The 19,443-nt window shown below is 46.9% G+C and overlaps 1 protein-coding gene and 1 long non-coding RNA gene across 6 annotated transcripts in view; one reads left to right on the top strand and one right to left on the bottom strand.

Moving 5' to 3' along the window:
• The window catches only part of sptbn5 (spectrin, beta, non-erythrocytic 5), a 31,576-nt gene extending 14,300 nt beyond the window's left edge, over positions 1-17,276 (top strand). For all 5 annotated transcript variants that reach the window (XM_029138086.3, XM_029138088.3, XM_029138087.3 and 2 more), the window contains 47 exons: positions 39-129; positions 278-394; positions 489-646; positions 1,285-1,417; positions 1,724-1,869; positions 2,095-2,209; positions 2,283-2,393; positions 2,540-2,719; positions 2,796-2,999; positions 3,087-3,236; positions 3,316-3,420; positions 3,504-3,692; positions 3,786-3,941; positions 4,570-4,761; positions 4,836-4,931; positions 5,025-5,146; positions 5,243-5,357; positions 5,441-5,554; positions 7,898-8,019; positions 8,129-8,291; positions 8,366-8,554; positions 9,168-9,245; positions 9,325-9,497; positions 9,730-9,820; positions 9,894-10,040; positions 10,299-10,436; positions 10,591-10,758; positions 10,880-10,968; positions 11,056-11,242; positions 11,542-11,610; positions 11,714-11,857; positions 11,942-12,138; positions 12,227-12,431; positions 12,649-12,828; positions 12,903-13,052; positions 13,188-13,405; positions 13,836-14,010; positions 14,095-14,271; positions 14,369-14,476; positions 14,549-14,906; positions 14,992-15,290; positions 15,371-15,436; positions 15,537-15,620; positions 15,686-15,777; positions 15,855-15,962; positions 16,500-16,642; positions 16,725-17,276. In XM_029138086.3, coding sequence (XP_028993919.1) covers positions 39-129; positions 278-394; positions 489-646; positions 1,285-1,417; positions 1,724-1,869; positions 2,095-2,209; positions 2,283-2,393; positions 2,540-2,719; positions 2,796-2,999; positions 3,087-3,236; positions 3,316-3,420; positions 3,504-3,692; positions 3,786-3,941; positions 4,570-4,761; positions 4,836-4,931; positions 5,025-5,146; positions 5,243-5,357; positions 5,441-5,554; positions 7,898-8,019; positions 8,129-8,291; positions 8,366-8,554; positions 9,168-9,245; positions 9,325-9,497; positions 9,730-9,820; positions 9,894-10,040; positions 10,299-10,436; positions 10,591-10,758; positions 10,880-10,968; positions 11,056-11,242; positions 11,542-11,610; positions 11,714-11,857; positions 11,942-12,138; positions 12,227-12,431; positions 12,649-12,828; positions 12,903-13,052; positions 13,188-13,405; positions 13,836-14,010; positions 14,095-14,271; positions 14,369-14,476; positions 14,549-14,906; positions 14,992-15,290; positions 15,371-15,436; positions 15,537-15,620; positions 15,686-15,777; positions 15,855-15,962; positions 16,500-16,642; positions 16,725-16,939 — 7,027 coding nt within the window. In that variant the 3' untranslated portion in view covers positions 16,940-17,276. The remainder of the gene's footprint in view (positions 1-38; positions 130-277; positions 395-488; positions 647-1,284; positions 1,418-1,723; positions 1,870-2,094; positions 2,210-2,282; positions 2,394-2,539; positions 2,720-2,795; positions 3,000-3,086; positions 3,237-3,315; positions 3,421-3,503; positions 3,693-3,785; positions 3,942-4,569; positions 4,762-4,835; positions 4,932-5,024; positions 5,147-5,242; positions 5,358-5,440; positions 5,555-7,897; positions 8,020-8,128; positions 8,292-8,365; positions 8,555-9,167; positions 9,246-9,324; positions 9,498-9,729; positions 9,821-9,893; positions 10,041-10,298; positions 10,437-10,590; positions 10,759-10,879; positions 10,969-11,055; positions 11,243-11,541; positions 11,611-11,713; positions 11,858-11,941; positions 12,139-12,226; positions 12,432-12,648; positions 12,829-12,902; positions 13,053-13,187; positions 13,406-13,835; positions 14,011-14,094; positions 14,272-14,368; positions 14,477-14,548; positions 14,907-14,991; positions 15,291-15,370; positions 15,437-15,536; positions 15,621-15,685; positions 15,778-15,854; positions 15,963-16,499; positions 16,643-16,724) is intronic.
• LOC129603654 (uncharacterized) lies at positions 7,853-16,016 on the bottom strand. The gene is made up of 4 exons (XR_008693759.1): positions 15,877-16,016; positions 10,513-15,744; positions 10,323-10,396; positions 7,853-7,994 (listed from the first exon to the last, which is right to left on the bottom strand). It is a non-coding gene; the product is annotated as an uncharacterized LOC129603654 (long non-coding RNA).
• Positions 17,277-19,443: the final 2,167 nt, after the last annotated feature.

Raw genomic sequence — 19,443 nt, forward strand, 5'->3', positions numbered from 1 at the left:
GAATGACATAATGTAAGAAAGATATGATCGGTTTGCAGGTGCAGCAGCCTAAGTGCAGAATGGGAGCAGCTGAAGGAGGCCTGCAGCAGGAGAGCAGCTCATCTGAGTAAGGCAATGACTCGAGAACAGGTGAGAACACAAAGTAGTAAACAAGTAGTGTGGTTGTAATCAGTACCTTTCCTTCTTACCTGCCCCTGATCCACACAGAGAAATATGCTTTACCTTTTACATTTACAAGATGAACGTGTCTTCAGGGTGTGTATCTTGTTTTTTCCAGCTGCTGTTGGACTGCTCAGAGCTGGAGTCCAGACTGATCGAGATGCTCGACTTGGTGAAAAGTGACGAGTACGGCAAGGACCAAATGGCAGCGCTGAGGCTGAGCACCAAGCACCAGGTACATCTGGAGGTGTTGGCACTCCAGCATTAGGTGGGCTGTATTTTGTTTTTGTTGTGATGCATGGATTTTTGGCGTGTTTACGGCTCTGCAGGTGTTGGAGGGACAGCTGGAGGTAATGCAGGTGGAAGTGGAAGAGCTGGGAGACCAGGTGGAGCAGGCAGTTCACAACTGGAGCCTGGAGGAGCTGAGTCGTCCCTACAGGCACCTCAGTAGCCTCAACCAGCAGCTACAGCACCAGGCTGCTCTCAGGTGAAGCAGTGGTGACTCCTCCTCCTGAGTTTATGCTCACAAGCCTGACAGCAAAAATTGTATTCATTCATTCATTTATTTTATAATTATTATTATTATTATTATTAATACCACAGTGCGGCGCCCGGGGAGCTAGTGCGAGGTGTCTTACTCAAGGACACTTGGTGCTTGAGTAAGGGGTGGGCTTTGAACTTGGGACCTTCCGCTCCCCAAGCTAACGCTCTACCTGAGCCACCAAGCCACATTTAACAACTCTAATCAATAATTCTAAATAAACACAGCCTGTTTTTTTCCATCAAGTTTTTATCTAATGAAGATGTACTTTATTCCCATCTCCTAACATTTACACATGCAACACAAACATCTTCTTTCTGCAAACGTTTACATATTAGCAGACGGCCCTATTAACCCTATCTGTATTTGTGTGTGGTTAACCCCTCACTTCAATTCCACTGTGTAAACATTATGATTACACAAAGGTAGAACAATTGAAAGTAAACAGTTGGAGATGCTGCCAATCTGGATGCCAGCTGTGGTTCTCACAGGTTCTGTCTGGCTTATGAAGGATTTTGTTTTTTTGACTTTAAACAACACAAGTAATTCATAATCCTTTCTGTGTTACTTACTGTTTGGATCAGGGCTCAGAGGTTAAGAGACGTCCTTCATCTCCACGAGTTCATACGAGAGTCTTCAGAGATGGAGGACTGGATGAGCCAGCAGAGGCAGACAGCAGAGTCTCAGGACCTAGGCAACGACTACCAGCATGTTCAGGTCACAAAACATCTTTGTTGTCTAAAATAACTGAGATTTTTGTTTAGGTGATTCATGTATTAAAGTTATATTTTGCTAAACTATTATTCACAGCAAATCAATGCTAAAGTTATCAATATTATAAAAAAAGCAGAACAATGACAGTACAACCTTACTGTCATCATTCTGCTTTTTATAATATTGATTATAAAAGTACTAGTATGTAAAACAAGCTCTAGCTCACAGCTGCAAAGACTGAATGCCTTCATTAAATCTTCTTTCACTGTGCTTCTCCTTAACCAGAATCCTTTTATGTTGATGTTATAGTTGCTGCGTGAGAAGTTTGAAGGTTTCCTGAAACAGCTGGAAGCTGGCGAGGACAGACTGCAGAGCTGCAGCAGTGTGGCTGCTCAGCTGATATGCAACAAGCATCCACAGGTCTCTGCTGTCAGAGAGATACTGCAACAGCTCAGGTGTTTACACCTTTAGCCACTCACTTCAGTTAGGAGAATAATGTTGCAGTGGTGTAGATGCATCAAATGATGCATCATTGGCCAAATGTTTGAGACAGAAGGAACAAAATGAAAAATTTTCAAAGAGCAGAAAAAACTTGAAAGCAAAGACATTGACAGACCGTAGCTCCTCACACTTGTCTCCTTTGGTTTGAGGTATTAATTCAAAGTATGTGTTATGTGCAGTGAAAGCTTGGAGGATTTGAGGATTGTTGCCAGAGAGCGTCAGAATCAGCTGGAGAGAGCAGCACAATGTCACAGTCTACACCAGGATCTGAGCGATGCACTGGCGCTAATCCAGGTATGTTCATCTCTCCGTCCGTCATATTTTGATAAGTGTCTGCCTCTGTGTTTCCTCACTCTTCTACGTGTAGGAACGACAGAAGAGCATCCCTGATGATGTGGCCAAGAATCTGCAAGGGGTGATTTCACAGCTGAAGAAACATGAAGCTCTGCTCCACGAGCTGGCTGCCATGGAGCAACAGGTATTGACACTGTATCTCAGGGCTGGGACAGCTCAGCGGAGCCAGTAGCAGAGAGAAGAACTGGCCTAAGCTCTTTAGATGTTTTAATTTCCATCTTAATGGATCCTGTAGTAATGCTTTTTAATAAATGCACTGTTCTGGTTTAGTTGCAGGAGCAGCTGGATGCTGTTGACTCCATCCTGCACCTCTGCACTCCTGAGCTGAAGGTCCGTCTACAGGAAATGCAACAGGAAGTGGTGGAAAGGTGGGAGGAACTTCGACTTCAGACAGATCAGAGGGACCAGGAGCTAAAACTGGCCTGTCAGCGATACATGTTTCTCAACACGGTGAGGAAAACTCGTAACTTCATTAACTGTCCTGTGATGCTCCCGTATCTCACCCAAGTGTTGTTGCTCCCTGTAGGTGCAGGATTACTTTCAGTGGTGCAGCCAGATGGTTGGTGCAATGGCTGCCGAGGAGAGCATCAGTGACGTTACCACTGCAGATCTGCAGATTGCCCAGCACCAGCAGCTGTGGGCTGAGATGGAGACTAGACAGGAGACCTACCAACAGGCCCTGGACCTAGGAGAGGAGCTGCAGACACACGACAGGAGCCACAGGAAGGAGGTGAGCAGGACTCTTGGATCTGCATGGTCATAGGTTCTTCTAGAAGTATCAGACGTTCATAACTCTGGTTGCTCATTGTTCTTCTAGGTGTTGGAGAAGCTTGATATGCTGCGGGCAGAGAGAGACAAACTGGAGAAGCAGTGGAAGAAGAAACAAAGCTGGTTAGAAGCTGTGCACCTGGAGCAGGTCTTCTACAGAGATGTGAACAGCATGGACAAGACCTCTAGCTCACAGGAGGTACATTTATCATTGTTGTTCTCCAAGGGCGTCACATTCAGTGTCTGCTGTGTCAGAAACTTCTGCTGTGTCTCAACAGGTGCTTTTACATAACAGCACTCTGGGAAGCACCGTCGATGAGACAGAGGGTTTGATCAAACGTCATGAAGCTTTTGAGAAGCTTCTGAGCTCACAGGAAGACAAGGTGTGCTTTGCCTCGGTGTGTAAGGCAGGATGCACTGCTTTTTGCTGCTTTCTTTAAACAAACTTCCTCTTTTGTTTCCCCAGCTGTCCTCTCTGATTGAACTCGCTGAGCGTCTGAAGAAAGAACTGAGCAGACAAAAGAGTGGACTGGTCCACAAGCAGCTCAAAGCCCTGCTCCAGCGACGCAAGAAGGTAAAGGATCTGTGTGTGAAACGCAGGGAGGAGCTGGAGCTTTCCAGACGGCTGTGCATATTTAACCGAGACGTTTCCCAGGTAAAGTGTTGAATTCATCATATATGAGGTTTTGTGAACTGACACAAGGATGCAGTTTAACTTTCAGTTGGTTTTACACCTGTATGAAGTCAGGCTGAGGAGTGGGTATCTGAGCGAATGCAGAAGATGGCAGAGGACAGTAAAGCTGACCTCAGCAATCTGCAGACCAAGATGAAGCTCCTCCAGAAGCATCAAGTGTTTGAGGCTGAAATCCTGGCTCACAGCGAAATAATCAGATCTGTGCTTCTGGTAAGACGAGATGAAACGAGTTTGTTGATGGATTAAGAATGAGAGTAAACAGTCTTTGTTCAGGTCTACTAGTGAGTCTGTTCTCTTAAAACCTCTTAGGCTCCAAGCCTATTTTCTGAAGGTCTTCTGGAAAATGGCAGAGCGGCATTAAAGTTTATCACTGCGTCTCTACATCTGTTTGAATGCAATTAATGTCATAATATAGGGGACTCGTGATATGAGGGAGGGTTAGAAAGTACCAGAGTGATTAGGTCACTTCCCAGAACATAGGAATAACAGAGAATGTGTTTGGTCGCCAGTAATTTGGACTTTATATGACAATATTTGAATGTTGCATTGTTCATTTAGCTAGTGATTAACTTAGCGTTTGTCGCTTTTGGCTTGTAACTCACGGCATATGATAGTTGGCATGCTTTGGTCCATTCTTTAGAATCTTAGCATTCACTTGAGCCGTGCTAAACTCTGCTGTTTAATTTAATGTAAGGCATGTTTATATTCCAACATATGTAGGTGACTCTGGGGTTTAATTAAGATGCTCTTTTGTGACGGTGACACCAAATGTTTAGCATTTGAGACCTGTGAGGTTACCACTTCAAAACTACAGACTTTGATTTTGTTCTGTGTCCAGGCTGGAGAAGAGCTGGTCTCCCTTTGCCATCTGAAGTCCAAGGAGGTAAAGAAGAGATCAGCTAGCCTGCAGCTCCACTGGGAGGAACTGAAGAGTGCACTGGCCACCAGAGGTAAAGCTCTGGAGGATAACAGAGACTTTCTGGAGTTCCTACAAAAGGTTGACGATGTAGAGTCCTGGATCAGACACAAGGTAGAAGATGATGGTGGGACACACTGAAGGACGGTGAGTTTACTGTGAGTAATGTCTCTGTCTCTGCGTCTCAGGAAGTAATGATCAACGTTGGAGATGTGGGGACAGATTTTGAGCACGGAGTTCAGCTCATGAAGAAGCTAAGCGAGTTCAGAGGCGCTGGAGGCGGGGTGATTTTACAAATACTCTGCTAATGTGAATGAATAAAGCTGCTATGTTCATTTTCTGTCACAATAACAATGATATGTTTTTTTAATCTGTAGGAAGTGACAGTGGATGCTGCTCACATCACAGCCATCAACAAGCTAGCAACCAGTCTGGAGAAGAGGCAGAGCGCTGATGACCTGGTGACCGTCAGAGCGAGGACCAAACAGCTCAATGACCGGTAGCGCCTCTGCTTTCAATTTGACGTCTGTCGGGGGAATTTCTAACTTCCTAAATTCATAACTAACTCCTAACCTAAATGTTTCAATTCTTGCAGGTGGAGTAAGTTTCACGGTGATTTGAACAGTTACAAGAAAAAGCTGGAGGCAGCTCTGGTGGTTCATGCCCTGATCAGAGAGTTGGAGGAGGTCAGGGACAGAGCCAACGAGAAGGTCGGTGTCACAGGGATTCACTTAAACACACTGGCTGTGAAAGACTTTCTTCTTCTAATGATTTTCTTCCAATCTGCCTTTAGATGTTGCTATTGCAGGGTCATGACTGTGGTCACGATGTGGAGAGTGTAGAGAATCTGATCAGACGACATGAGGAAACGGAGAGAGAAGCGAGGGTCATCCAGGAGAGGTCAAAGGTGAGACTACACTCCCTCAGTTTAGATCAGGACACATTCAGCACCTACAAGACTCCCGGAATGATTAGTAGATCTTAGCAAACTCTCATTTTATTCCAAGTAGTGCATAGAAAACATGTAAAATTTACAAAGAGTATCCTACTTCCTACCTTGTAGAGTGCAGTGTTTTCTCTCTGCTCCCTCCTTTTTTGCTTGGCAGTGTCTGAGTCTTTGTTTTTGTTCTTCTGAGCACCCTGATTTGCTATTTTGGAATATTTTTCACCATGGAGCTAATCAACTGGAACCTCTGTCCATCGAGGATGCAGAGGATCTATTCATATTTTGGACTTTGATAACTGGGCTACTCATAATTGGCTTTGGTGGTGCCCTGTTTTATCGGAAGATTGACAAATCTGTGGCCGCCTCACTGGCCCGTGCACCGAGGAAAAAGAGCTTCCGGGGTCCATGGACACCCGACTAACGGAATTACATCAGAGAACGGCATGTATCGAAGGATTGACCGATCAAATTATTTATCTAGTCAAAGAAGTCATAGATCCAAATGCTTATTACATTGGCTGTAAAAGGCATTGGAGGGCATTCTGTCCCTCTCCCCCTCCCTTTCGCGGGTGTAATCTAGTTCACTGGCTGTGCCTCTATCTTCCTTCCCTTATTGTGACTCCCTTCAAGGACAACTGTTGCCTCGGTCACACAAACTTCAAGATTCAAAAAACTTTATTAAGGGAAATTATTTTGCACACTTTGATCGCTGTCACGGATGGAGGTACACACAAGAAGGACGGGACATTAAAAATAGAATGCTAACACATCTACACACGCTCACATCAAGTCTAATTACTATTGTCTAGTTACATCCAATTAGTAGCTAAAGTTTCATTGTACATGTTATTCCACGGATGAAGATCAACCCTTACAGACAGAGCAGGAGTTGTACAGACTGATGGCACCAGTAGGAAGGTTCTCCGGTGGCGTTCTGTGCAGCACCTAATACTGATCAGCCTCTGGCTGAAGGTGCTCCTCTGTCCAGCCACACACTGTGTGGGGGTGGAGGTGTTGTCTAGGATGGAGAGGAGTTGGACCAGCATCCTCCTATGAGCTACAGCATGTAGGGGGTCCAGCTCCACCCCCAGAACAGAACCAGCCCTCCTGATCACTTTGTCCAGTCTGTTACTGTCTGCTCCATTCATGCTGCTGCCCCACAGACCACAGCCTAAAACACTGGACCCACAGACTCAGCACATCCTCAGCATGGAGCTGCAGACGTTAAAGGACCTGAGCCTCTTCAGGAAGTACATCCTGCTCTGAGCTTGCTCCCAGGTATCACTCCCAGGTATATGTACCTGGTCCAAGTTCACTCCCAGGTATTTGTACCTGGTCCAAGTTCACTCCAGGTATTTGTACTGGGTCACCACCTCCACCTCTTAATTTTTAATAGTGAGAGGGGTGACAGCTCCTTAGTTTTACTGATGTTCGGTTGGAGGTGGTTCTGTCCACACCAAAGCTGTCCACCACTCCCTGATACTCTGTGACATCACCACCCTGGATACACAGTTCTGCAGGCGGACGTACTGGGGGCGGTTGGTGAGGTGGTCCATGATCCATGAGATCAGGGGGGGCTCCACCTGCATGTTCTTTAGTTTCTCTCCCAGCAGCGCAGGCTGGATGCTGTCAAATGCACTGGAGAAATCAAAGAACATGATCCTCACTGAGGCGCCAGGCTGCAGGTGGTTGTAGGTGCGATGGAGCAGATGTATGATGGCGTCATCCACTCCTAGATGGGGTTGATATGCAAGGAGGGGGTTGACTGAGGGTTTGACCAGAGAAGCGCAGGGAGTCTAGGATCAGCCTCTCAAAAGCCTCCATGATGTGAGAGGTCAGAGCCACGGGTCTGTAGTCGTTGAGGACTCTGGGACTACTGCAAACATTCACCTTACTGAAGCAGATACAGTACACCACCTCCCCTCCCTTCCAAGACCAGTCTCACCGTCTGTTTTATCTATCCCCATTCCCCCCAGTCTGATGTGTCCATGAAAATATTCCAGCGAGTTTCCACTTGTAGTGTGCCTACTCCTGTATCATTGTATAGTTTTGGTATTGTACTGATTGTATTGCAACTTGCTCAACTTGCTTCAAGAATCAGCAGCCCCTGGCAATTCCTTGTTTGAATAAACCGATTCTGATTTTAAAAAGTTTAAAATCAAACATTTCCTGAGTTTAATTTTGAAGTAGATACAGCAACACCTTTCAGAAATATAGACATTCATGTCCTATTTATGTTTGGAAACCTCTAAAGTTGCCTTTTAAGTGATGAAGCTGAGTCAATCTGTCTCGCTCTCGTCGCAGGTTCTGGAGAAGGACGTGTCACATCACCTCAAGTCTCGATCAGTGATGAGCGACAAACTCAAGAACAAAGAGAAGGAGGTCCGGAAGGTTCTGGACACTTTGGACAAAGAGATTAAACACAGGTCAGAGTTCATTATTAGTGGAATTATTCCCTTTGAAACTTTAAAACAGATGGTTAGCACCAAGTTAAATGACTAAAGATCTAAAGTCTCATGGAAAACGTTTGTTCAGGAAAGAGAATCTTCAGGAGGCTCATGAGCTGCAGCTGTTTAAAGCCAACCAGCGCCTCCTGCTGGACTGGAGCATCAAACAGAGCAGTGATCTGGCTGAGAAAGGCCTCCCCAAGACAAGAGTCGAGGCCGACCAGCTCCTTGAGGAGCATCAGGACTGGAAGGTGAGGCTGTGGTGGAGGCTTTGTGTTTTTGTGAAACTGGCACCTTATGGAATGTTACACTCTTTGTTTTCCAGACTGAGATTGACGCCCGTGCAGAGCGTATGGACTCTGTTCGAGACTTTGGTCTAGGTCTGATCCGATCTGGTCACAACTCAAAGGCAGAGATCCAGAAAGCGCTGAAGCAGCTGGAGGAAGCCAAAGCTGGCCTAGAGCGAGCCTGGCTGGACCGAGGCGTGACCCTGGAGCAGGCTCACACTCTGACGGTGAGGATGAACTGCAGCAGTTCCTTCCTTCCTCCTATCAGTTTTATTAAGCAAGTAAATGTTCATCAATGTATTTGGGGTAATGGGCAATTTCTGTTCATTTCAGAATAGCCTTGAACTACTGGAGCAGCTAAAGCCCTGCACTAACAGCTAATTCTATAGGTTTCAGAATGGTTTTTGCTAAATATTATGAAAGGTCTTAGTAATGGCCAGTACCAGAATTTATGAATACATATTCAACGTCTCCAGCAGCGGGAAGGTTTCACATAATTACTCTTTTGAAGTGGAAAATGGAGTTTTTCTCTCTGAACATGACATTTCCTTTGTAATTCGCATACATGCCCCTTTTTTCTAATGGTTCTATGCAAATGAGGGCTTGTTAACATGGACTGGACATTATAACCACAGGTCCTTGGCACAAATCCACTTCACCTCTCACCAGGACGCTGCTGCATAATAGCACAAGGCCGAGTAACCTACTGGTTAGAAATGTAGAAAAGTCTCTGCAAAATGACATGAAACATATCAAGTGTATGAAACTCAGCAGGACAGATTTGTCTAGTGTTCACAGACGCAGATTCAGTAACGCTGCCAGTCTCTCTCCACCCTGCAGATCTTTCAGGCTTCTGTAGAGCAGTGTGAGAACTGGCTCAGCAACAAGGAGGCCTTCCTGTCCAGCCAGGACCTGGGGGTAAACATCTTCCCATTCATCTGTTCCATTTATAAATGTATGTGTTTGTCCTCTGAACTGCTTTGCTTGTGTTTTTCAGAGCTCAGTGACTGAGGTGGAAGCACTGCAGAGGAAGCAGACTCAGTTTGAAGAGGCTTTAGAGGCTCAAGTCGACCAGATGGACCAAGTGCAGAAACTGGCCCAGAAGATGATCCAACAGAAGCACTATGACTCGGACAACATCAGAACCAAGAGCAGGTTGCTCGCTACCAGGTCAGAGCATCAACACAAACTGCTGTTAATGGTACAATGTGTCTGCACGCTGTCAGGTGACAAACTGTAGCGGTAGTGACCAACTGTCAAAAACCCTAGGAGCACAGTTAATATAGACCTGACAATAACAGAAGATCTGATCAACACATCGCACAATTCTTCATTTAGCAAGTACAGAAGGATCAGATTCCAGCTGAGATGCTGAAGGTTTAATTCTCCCATCTGTGTGCAGGTGGAGTCAGCTGCAGAAGCAGAGCATAGCTCGCCACAAAGCCCTGGACCAGTCGCTGCAGCTGCAGCAGCTGTTGACCAGCAGCTACCAGGTGGGTTTCTGCTCTAGTGCAGCAGCTTCTGTTTCCTGCTGCATGTTGTCAGTGTGAACATGTCTGTCTTCAGGTGTGTGTGTGGCTGAGTGAGCGCAACGCTGTGGCTTTGGACGACAACTGGAAGGAACCAACCAACCTTCAGGCCAAATTGCTGAAACATCAGAGCTTTGAAGCCGAAGTCCTTGCTAACCGCTACAGAGTGGACGTGCTCCACAAGGTGAAATTTCTGTACATAGAAGGTTTTGGCTCTTTTAAAGGGTGAACACTTGGTTTTAAGTCAAGTCTTTAGTTGTGGGGGTTATAGTAGGTTTGAATTTAGTGACAAACTATGACTCTAACACACTACTGTTGGACAAACAAGCTTCAGTGAAACTAATGGTTGTAATGCAAGTAACCACCTGCACATAAGTGCGGGTGAAGGTGGAATGTGTGGTCCAGCTGTTCAGTGCTTTACGGTAAGTATTGTGTTGTGTAGGAAGGACAGAAGCTTATAACTCACTGCCGTTCAGCTGAAGCCAAGATTGGATCACGACTCCGGGAGCTGACGGACACCTGGGATGATCTGATAGACAACTGCAAGAAGAAGAAGAGCAGACTACAGGAGGCCTATCAGGTGGAGACACATACACATCCACATGAGAGCAAAGCGTTAATTTATCTACAACATGGACAGATTTTCTCATCCATACTTCAGTTTTGTCAGTTTTCAGTCCTTTTCTGTCCCTCCAGGATAATTATCTCCATATTCATTGTCCACTGGTGTTTAGGCTCTGCAATTCCAGCGGTCACTGGATGACATGGAGCAGTGGTTGGGCTCAGTGGAAAGAGAGCTGCTCAGTGAGGACTGTGGCAGTGACCTGCAGTCAGTCAACAGGCTGCTGAAGTGTCTGCAGAGCCTGGAGGAGGAGGTGGATGAGCACAGAGACAGAATTCAGGTGAAGCACACTGAGTGACAGTAGGAGGCCTCCTTTTATCAGCGGGATGAATCCACAGACTTTAAACCTGGTGGACTCATTGCCACAAGCAGTGTTTTTCTTTCCTATCATGTATTTACAGGGTCTCGTGGATACAGCCAAGACGTTTCACTCCCAGGGAAACTTCCGAGCTGAGGAAATGCTGACAAGAGTCACACACACCATCAACAGGTCTGAAGATGATTAAAAAACTAAATTCAAATGCAGCATAGACACATAAACCACTTGGTGCTGGGTTTCCTTTACATGTTCTGTCAGGTACAACCGCCTATCTGAGCCTCTGCAGAGCCGCAGGGATGCGCTGGAGGCCTGGCAGCTTCTGTTCCAGTTCTACAGAGACCTGGAGGAGGAGGTGGCCTGGCTGGGAGACAGGCTGCCCTCCATCACTGCTCAGGATTGGGGAAGCTCCCTGAGCATCACCCAGCAGCTGCTCCACAAACACCAGGTAGCGGCGGCTTTCTGTTGGGTTTCTTCCTCCAGTGATTGTTTAGAACATGAACTCATGAACTGTTTGGTAGTCACTAAAATGTGATGGTGCATACAGTCTAATATACCTGTTTCCCACTGCAGTCACCATGTGTTGAATGAGAGTAGCTGGGTCTTCTGTAGAACTTAGTGCAGCTGTGTTGTTCTCTTGTGGTAAAGTAGAAATGAGCTGATTTCCTGTCCCACCTGCTCTCTGACTGTCATATCAACTTGTGACAACATGTGAAGGTAAATCCAACTTTTGACTATTTTCCTCAGACTGTGATGCTGGAGATCTCCAGCCGAGCTCCGCTGGTCCAGGCAGTCCAAGATGCAGGGAATAATCTGGTGAGGAGCTGCTCTCGGGTGCTCGATGCAGCCTGGTAAACCTCTTGGCCTCCACTAGTCTTGTACTCTCTTAGGTTACTTGTTTATACCTTAACTCTACTAGGTAAGAGGTCGTCACTTTGCATCTCATGATATTCGAGAGCGTCTGGAGGAACTGAAGACTCTACATGAAAAACTGATGATTGAGGCAGAGAAGAAGGGCAAACTCCTGCAGGGGGCGCTCAGCATCCACACCTTCCTCAGTGAGGTACAGTAATGCTGAATCACATGGTGGAGTATTGTGCAGAGGGAACGAGGAATGAGCTGTGTACCTGTTGGTGTTTTTGCTGAGGTGTCGGAGCTGGAGCTGTGGTTGGAAGAGCAGGGGGCAGGTTTGGCCTCCTGTGAATGTGGGAGGAATGAGGAGGCGACAGAGGCTCTGAGGAGGAAGCTCGACTCTGTGGATGCAGATCTGGAGAACCAAAGGAGGACTGTGGAGAAGCTACAGGAAGGTGGTGCCTCGCTGCAGCACCTTGGACATCCCAACAGGTACAACACTAAACCTACTGGAAATGTTTGCAGAGCTGGTTCATATTTAAAACCCTGTCTCGTGTTGTCCTGTCTGCCTCCGTCTTAGTCACATGGTCAGTGAGGCTCTTCCTGCCGTTCAACAGCACTTTCAGAAGCTGTTGCAACTTTCAGCTTTTCGTCGAGCTGCTCTAGAAGAACAGCTTCAACTTTATGTGTTTGAGAGAGAAGCCAAAGAACTACAAACATGGCTGACTTCCAAGATGGCTGAGGCAGAGTCCCAAGACTGTGGACATGATCTCGAGGATGTAGAGGTGAGTTTGGTTCCTATTGTCACAGAGGACTCATTGAGTGTCACCATGGTGACATATTAATTGCATCAGAACTGTAGAATCATCCCATTGCATTAATTTGAGCTGGTTCTAATATTTTGGTCCATGAAGCCACTGTGTTAACTTGTAATGAAATAGCTTGTGTGTGGCAGCAGCAGCACTGCCTTTCTCATCTCATACATCCTCTCTTTATCTTCAGCTTCTTCAGAAGAAGCTGGAGGTTTTAGTGTCAGAGGTGTCGAGTCTGGGTCGGAGCCGGCTGACTACAGTGCAACGGCTGGGCCGAGGGCTGCAGAAGCAAAGTCAGGCCCGGAGCAGTGACGATGCTGTCAGCAGGCTTTGGGACGATCTCCACAGCTGCATCAAAGCCAGAGAACAGGTAACTCGGCTGCGCTTTGTGCTGCTCTGATGTGACACACAGATCCCTGAACAGAAACACTCTGTGTTTAACAGATGCTTCAGCGTGCAAAGGATGTTCATCAGTTTAATCATGACGTGGATGAGCTGAAGGGCTGGATGGCTGAGAAAGAGGCTGTGATGGACTCAGATGACCAGGACCTGCAGTCGACTCAGACTCTGCTGAGGCAACACGAGGCTCTGGAGGTGGGAGGCACTTAAAGCCTGAAACAGGATCATTCATTAGGGCTCAGACATTAACTCAGTATAAAAGAACAGTGACGCTACAGGTAACATTCACACTCATGCTTGAAATTAATTCCACTGTCTGTCTCCTGTCAGAGGGATCTAAGTTTGATCTCTGAGGAAGTGACCAGAAGCAGAGAAGAGGTCAAAGCTCTGATCCAACAACAGCCTCAAGCCACAGACTCTGTGACACTAAAGCTGGAGGAGCTAGAGAGCTGCTGGTCCAGCATCCAGGACAAGGCCTCCCAGCGCCGCAACAGACTGGGCCAAGCAGAAACTGTGCAGAAGTATTTTTACCGCTGGACCGAACTTATGTAGGTTCTATGATTTTTCTTTTCAGCTCTTTTCAGTAGCATCACATTAAAAAGTAAATTAATTCTCCCCATACGAACACAGATGCTGCAGGAATGCTTTTATAGAGATAAAGAGTGTTTAACGCCTCCACACAATAAATGGTCCACTTCAAGTCCTTTTTTATGTGCAGACCCAGGAATTGACACTGTTGACTCTCCCATCCTCCTCACCTTGTATGTGGAGGGGGGTTGTGTCGTTTTCCTTGCTCTCCTGCAGTCCACAGTGATCGTCTTGTTTTGGTGGTGTTCTAAACAATGTCATTGTCCCCACACCATTCAACCAGATTTTATACTGAAAACCTAAATGAGTGAGAAGTATTACAGCATCTAGAATGTGAAGGAGAATCTAGATTCTGTTTGCCAGGTCTGAGCTGGGTATATTGTCTTCCAGGTCATCGATGAAGGAGATGCTGTCTGTGCCAAACGTGGAGCGAACCGACCTCGAGCAGCTCATGAAGAAGCACAAAGAGCATCGAGTCCAGATCGACAGGCAGCTCAGCAAATCACAGGCTCTGAAGGAGGAAGGGAAGCATCTCATAGAGGACGGAAGCTTTATGTCCCAAGAAGTAACATTATTGTCCAGCAACATCAAGAGCATGACCTTAACAAGAGCCTGCTAATAATAAGCTACCTGACCTCCCTGCATCCAGGTGGAGGAACGCGTCTGTGAGCTGGAGGAGCTTGAGGTACAGGTGCAGAAGGTGTGGGAACAAACCAGGCAGCTGTATGAGGAGGAGCTGGAGATCATGTTCCTGCAGAGGGAGCTGGAGCAGGCAGAGCGATGGCTGAGCTCGTATGAAAACACTCTGACAGCTGACGACTATGGAGTAAGTCTGCATCTACACCAGCACTGCTCAAAGCAGAGTCCTTTACTGGGGATCCATGGAGATGAAGGTGGTTGGGTTACAGGTGTTTGTCTTCTAGGAGTCTGTTTCTGATGTAATGGAGCTTCTAAAGAGGCAGGAGGACGTGGAGGCTATGATCCAGGCTCAAAGCGAACGCTTCACTGCTCTAGAGAAGAAAACGACACAGGTTGGTTTGGTATCAAACACTTAACTGGGGACGGTGGGTTGTGACGCTAACATGTTTCATTTTTAATCTTAGAGAGAAGAGAGAGTGGCTCTTCATGGAATGGAGGACAAAGGCCTCCAGGACAGGAGGCTTCCAGCTCGACCTTCCTCCCCGAAACATAAACTGTCGGACCCAGAGGTGTCGTGTAGAGACATCCTTCCTCCAGCCAGCGAAGGAGGAACAAAGCAACTGTCTACGCTGGACAGGATGACGGACAGTCCCATGATGGAGACTCGTCACAGCAGCGCTGCTCCTCTTCTCAGTCCTCTCTGCCCAAAACCAGAGTCCAGACTCAACACCAGCAGCACAGCTCCAGAGGCACTGGCTGAAAGTCCTTATGGTCCCAGATCCAGCAGCCAAATCAGATCCCAGTCTGAGCCTCCACTCAGAGGTTGGACAGGCTCCTCTTCTCCCACACTCTTCTCCACAGGTCTCCTTCACCTGAACTCTGCCCATCGCCTCTGTCCTCTCTTCAGGTAAAGAGGCTGTGGAGGAGAACCGTCGACCCACATCGAGACCTCCTCTGCCTCCAAAGCCTCCAAAGCAACTGGCTCTGTCGGCTACGCCACCTGACTCACCTGCGAGGAGACAGCCTGTTGCTCCCACTGAACCTCCACCACCTCCACCACCAACGGGGAAACCACTCCCAACCCTCGACACACAGGTCGCAGATCCTGACCCAACTGTTCCACCTCCAGCAGAGGATTGTGACACAGCCAAAGAGCTGCAACAACAGATGGTAGAAGACGTAGCAGCAGAACAATCCACCCCCGAGGTAGAACAGTGCCCATGAATGAAAATCGATCAAACAACCAAGCTGGTGCTTAAACTGTAATTGGACCTTAAATGTGGCAGGTAACAGTCAAGTCTGTGAGAATGGAGGGAAGGCTGGAAATCAAGCTAAAGCACACAGGACACAAGGTAGGAGAACTTTATGCTGAATTAACCACTGGTACTAACGATGATGGACAGATGTGTGTTTAGTTCCGTTCACATAGAAATGTGACTTGTGGTGGTGCAGGACCTGGAGCACTGGGAGGAGGTGTTTGCTGTTCTGGAGGGAGACACGTTGAGCCTGTTCAAAGACAGAGCAGCTGCTGCAGAGGTGGGACAGAGCGACTAGCACGCTCCAGCCAGCGTTTGTGCCTCTAACTGTGGGTGTTTCTCCAGAGAGCGTCCCGCTGGCCTCCCATCAACATGACTGGAGCCGTCTGCAGGGAGAACTCGTTCTACAGGAGGAAGGAGCACACGTTCAGACTGGTGTAGGTGGACCAGTGTTAGAGGACGTGAACCACAGCAGCCTTCAGGGTTCTGACTGCCTGTGTGTGTGTGTCCTCAGACTGGACGATGGCAGTCGGTACCTGTTTGCTGCCTCTAGCAGGAAGCTGCAGCTGCTGTGGGTGAAAAAGCTCCAAAGCTGCCTCAGGTCTGACTCGGACGACTCAGGGTGAGCACACGCGTCCCCTCGGCCCTCGCCCCAGACAGCTTCGTCTACCTCACACACCTCCACGACATTCACTTCAGCTGCCTCTGGTTTGTTTTCCAAAATGCAGCTTCATGTAAAGAATAAAATGTGCACAACTGCTTAGACGCGGGTGAAACACAAACAAATGTTGAGTCATCAAGCTCCACATTAGAACCAAATGAACGTAGTGGTGCTGCCGTGCTTTGGATGATCCAGTGAACTGAGCCTTGAGGAGGTCTAGTGTTTGTTAGCAGCAGCTTTTACTTGTGTTGACGGTTCAGTGGTGGTTCTGATGTAGCAGCTTCGTGTGGACGTCCATTAGCCACAATCAGAGGCCCGTGTGATGTGTGGAGCTAGGCTAAGCTGAACATCATTACAAACGCTGATGATGAGTAACAACAGGTTTCATTGTGATGATGGAAAACTGTGCAGACTAAAGCAGATGTTTACAGGCTCCTTTGCACAAACAACTCTGAAGCTCCAGCAGGTTGTTAAATGTTTGACTTGACTGTTGATCAGGAGATCTTCATCGGCCGAGGCCCCGACCCGAGGAACAGAGACCCTGGAGAGACAGACATCCATGGAGGCCCCTCCCCCCAAACCCCCCCACACCTACTACAACAGGCACCGCTACCCCAAAGGGGGCGAGGGCTGGACCGCAGGTCAGACTCACTCTGCTGCTGCACGCGAGCAGAGAAGTTAATGTGTGTGTGTGTGACCTGTGTCTGTCACTGTGTACTGCAGGTTCACATGGCCTCGACACCCAGCCGGCTGCTGACCAGGACCAGGACCGGCCTCCTGCTGACCAGGACCAGGACCGGCCTCCTGCTGACCAGGACCAGGACCGGCCTCCTGCTGACCAGGACCAGGACCGGCCTCCTGCTGACCAGGACCAGGACCGGCCAGCGGCGCCCCTGTCCAAGATGAGCGTCTTTAGGAAGCTCTTCACTAAGAAGTAGAAAAGTCATGTGATGCAGTTACTGAGGTTGTGATGGACCTGAGAAACAGACGTGGTGACAGAAAGCTTAGACGTTAAAAACTTCTATGATTAAAAACATATTCAGAGTGTGACTGAAGAAGTTAATTGCTTCACGTTCAGACCAGTCCCTCACTGTGTCGGGGCCTTGATGGAGAGGACCTGAGGCCTGAACTGGACTGGTCCTGGCTGGTTTCCCTCGGAGGAGTCACATCCTGGTGGAGACTAGACGACGTCCCTCTGTTGGTCACCAGGAGACGGATGTTGGATCCGTCGCTAATGATGTGTTTACATGTTCCCTGAGGAGAGTCTGAAGAGTTGCCTCCATTAAAACATCTCGACCTTTAGAAAAGTGACACTTGCTCAGATCACTGATGGAATCTGACAGAAAACATTTTTCAGATGATGCTTAATGCTTCACTGATTCTTTCTTTTTTAAACTTTAGTTACCGATACTTTCTGGAAATGAACTGCATTTATTTATTAATGAGCCACAAATCCAAACATCTTCAGATGCCTCGTCTGCTCCATTTAGTCGGATCAAAAAAGAGAATCATTAAAAATAATGAGTTAGATTAAGACGTGACAGAAATCAGGAGCTCATACACTTAATCACTTTGGGAAATTAAAGCCAATTGAAGCTCATTCAGAGCCTGACTCCAAACATCAGAGATGCGTGATGTCACTTCGTCTCTATGGGTCTGATCAGAACAATGTTTCCCGCTTTCTCCTTCATTTCAGTGGTTAACGTCTCTGCAGGCGACACGTGGCGTCTTCCTGCAGCTAAAGAGAATGAAGGCTGGGACGCGGAGGCCGTGAAACACGTGGATGTAAGCGATGACTGTGCGTGATGCTGTTGTAGGAGACTAACCAGAACGGTGATGAAGCTGTGTCTGCATCAGGTCTTTGTTATAATGACTAGTCAGCGTGCCACCAGAACCATGAACCCGTCTGAGGATCAGTGAGAGTCCGGTCGAGGTCTCGGTTTCCTATGAACCTCTTCGGCTCCGGTGACGCTCCGCTGCAGTTCCTCCTCGCGCCTCACGGCGTCGCTGTGGCCGCAGTGATGAACCGCTTCCGGCTCCTCACGCTCCGGTTGATCATCCAACAACGGCCCAGGCTCCATGTTTGCTCCGGTTCGGTTCTGAGTCACGGAGGAAGACAAACACACGATCATGTTCTAGTGCTTTAAATATTCAAATCGTACTTCAAATCGTTTCATTTAATCCGAAATAAAAGACGAAAGTCTAAATAATCAATAATCGGACAGAATTTTCTTTAATTCACATGAACCCGTTTTACGGGGTTTCGCTTGTCGCTTGGTTCGCTCTGCGGGCCTCGTCTAGTTCCACAGAACCGAACCACAAACCGTTACAAACCAGACCGGGATCTCTGAACTGAGCCGTAGTTTTATTCTGTTCACTTAAACCTTGTCAACGTTAAATGTTCTGTGATTCTGGTTATCTGCATTTCACTAAAAGGAAATAGTCACATTTAAATTTACGTCTAGTCTAAGTCTGTTAAAGTTCAATACAATAATAATAATAAATTACCTGGAACGTAACAAGACATTTAACAGGTGAATCACTTTAATTAATTTGTTCCTCTTTTCTTTCTAATCTACTTTTGATTCTGTCAGTTGTAGTTAACGGTTTAGGTGTAAACACACTACAGCCAATAATAATAATAATAATAATATAATAAACATAGCTGAGTCCGTGATTAAAGATATTATTTTACTTTAAACAGCAAAGAGACGTTTGAAACGTCAATTGTTATTCCTCTTGAAGTGTCTTGGTATAAATAGGTTTTTATCCAGGACCGTTTGATTCGTTCCAAATCTTTCAAAAGGCCGTAAATTCAGGTTTGTGCTAAAATAAAACAGACTGATCGGTGCAGATCCGGCTTCAGCCGCTGGAGGGCGCCCTCCGTCCTACTCTGTTCCCCCTGCTGCTGTTGATCCTCTGATTTCTTTGCTCAACTTTCCGCCTGAGCCTTAAACTAATAATAATATTATTATTATTATTATTATCATTATCATTATTATTATTATTATTATTATTATTATTATTATTAATAATAACGCTGCTGAGGCTGCGTGTTGAGGAATCACAGCCTCCATGTTTTCAAACATTCGGCCTCAATTGTCCAGGTCAACACTTTATTCAAGCTGCAGGTTTATTCCATCTCTGCTCTTCCTGGTCATCACCTCCCAGCACAGGTCAGGGGTCAAAAGGTCACGGGATGTAGGCTTGGTTTTTAAGCTCCTGAGTGAAGAAAAAAAAAGAAATACAAGATATATTTATTTAAGGTCAAGCTTATTAAAAGAAACAGACTCCTGGACACAGTGAAGAACCAATCAGCCCATTAACGTTCCCTGAAAGTGCTCTAGGAATTCCTTAACGCTGCAACAAAGCCCCCAAAGAATCCAGTCACATTCCTAAATAACTCCTGGAACCTCCATAAAAAGAACCTCTGCAACAAACT

The sequence above is a fragment of the Betta splendens genome, chromosome 22 (genome assembly GCF_900634795.4).
Source record: "Betta splendens chromosome 22, fBetSpl5.4, whole genome shotgun sequence".
Lineage (NCBI taxonomy): Eukaryota > Metazoa > Chordata > Actinopteri > Anabantiformes > Osphronemidae > Betta > Betta splendens.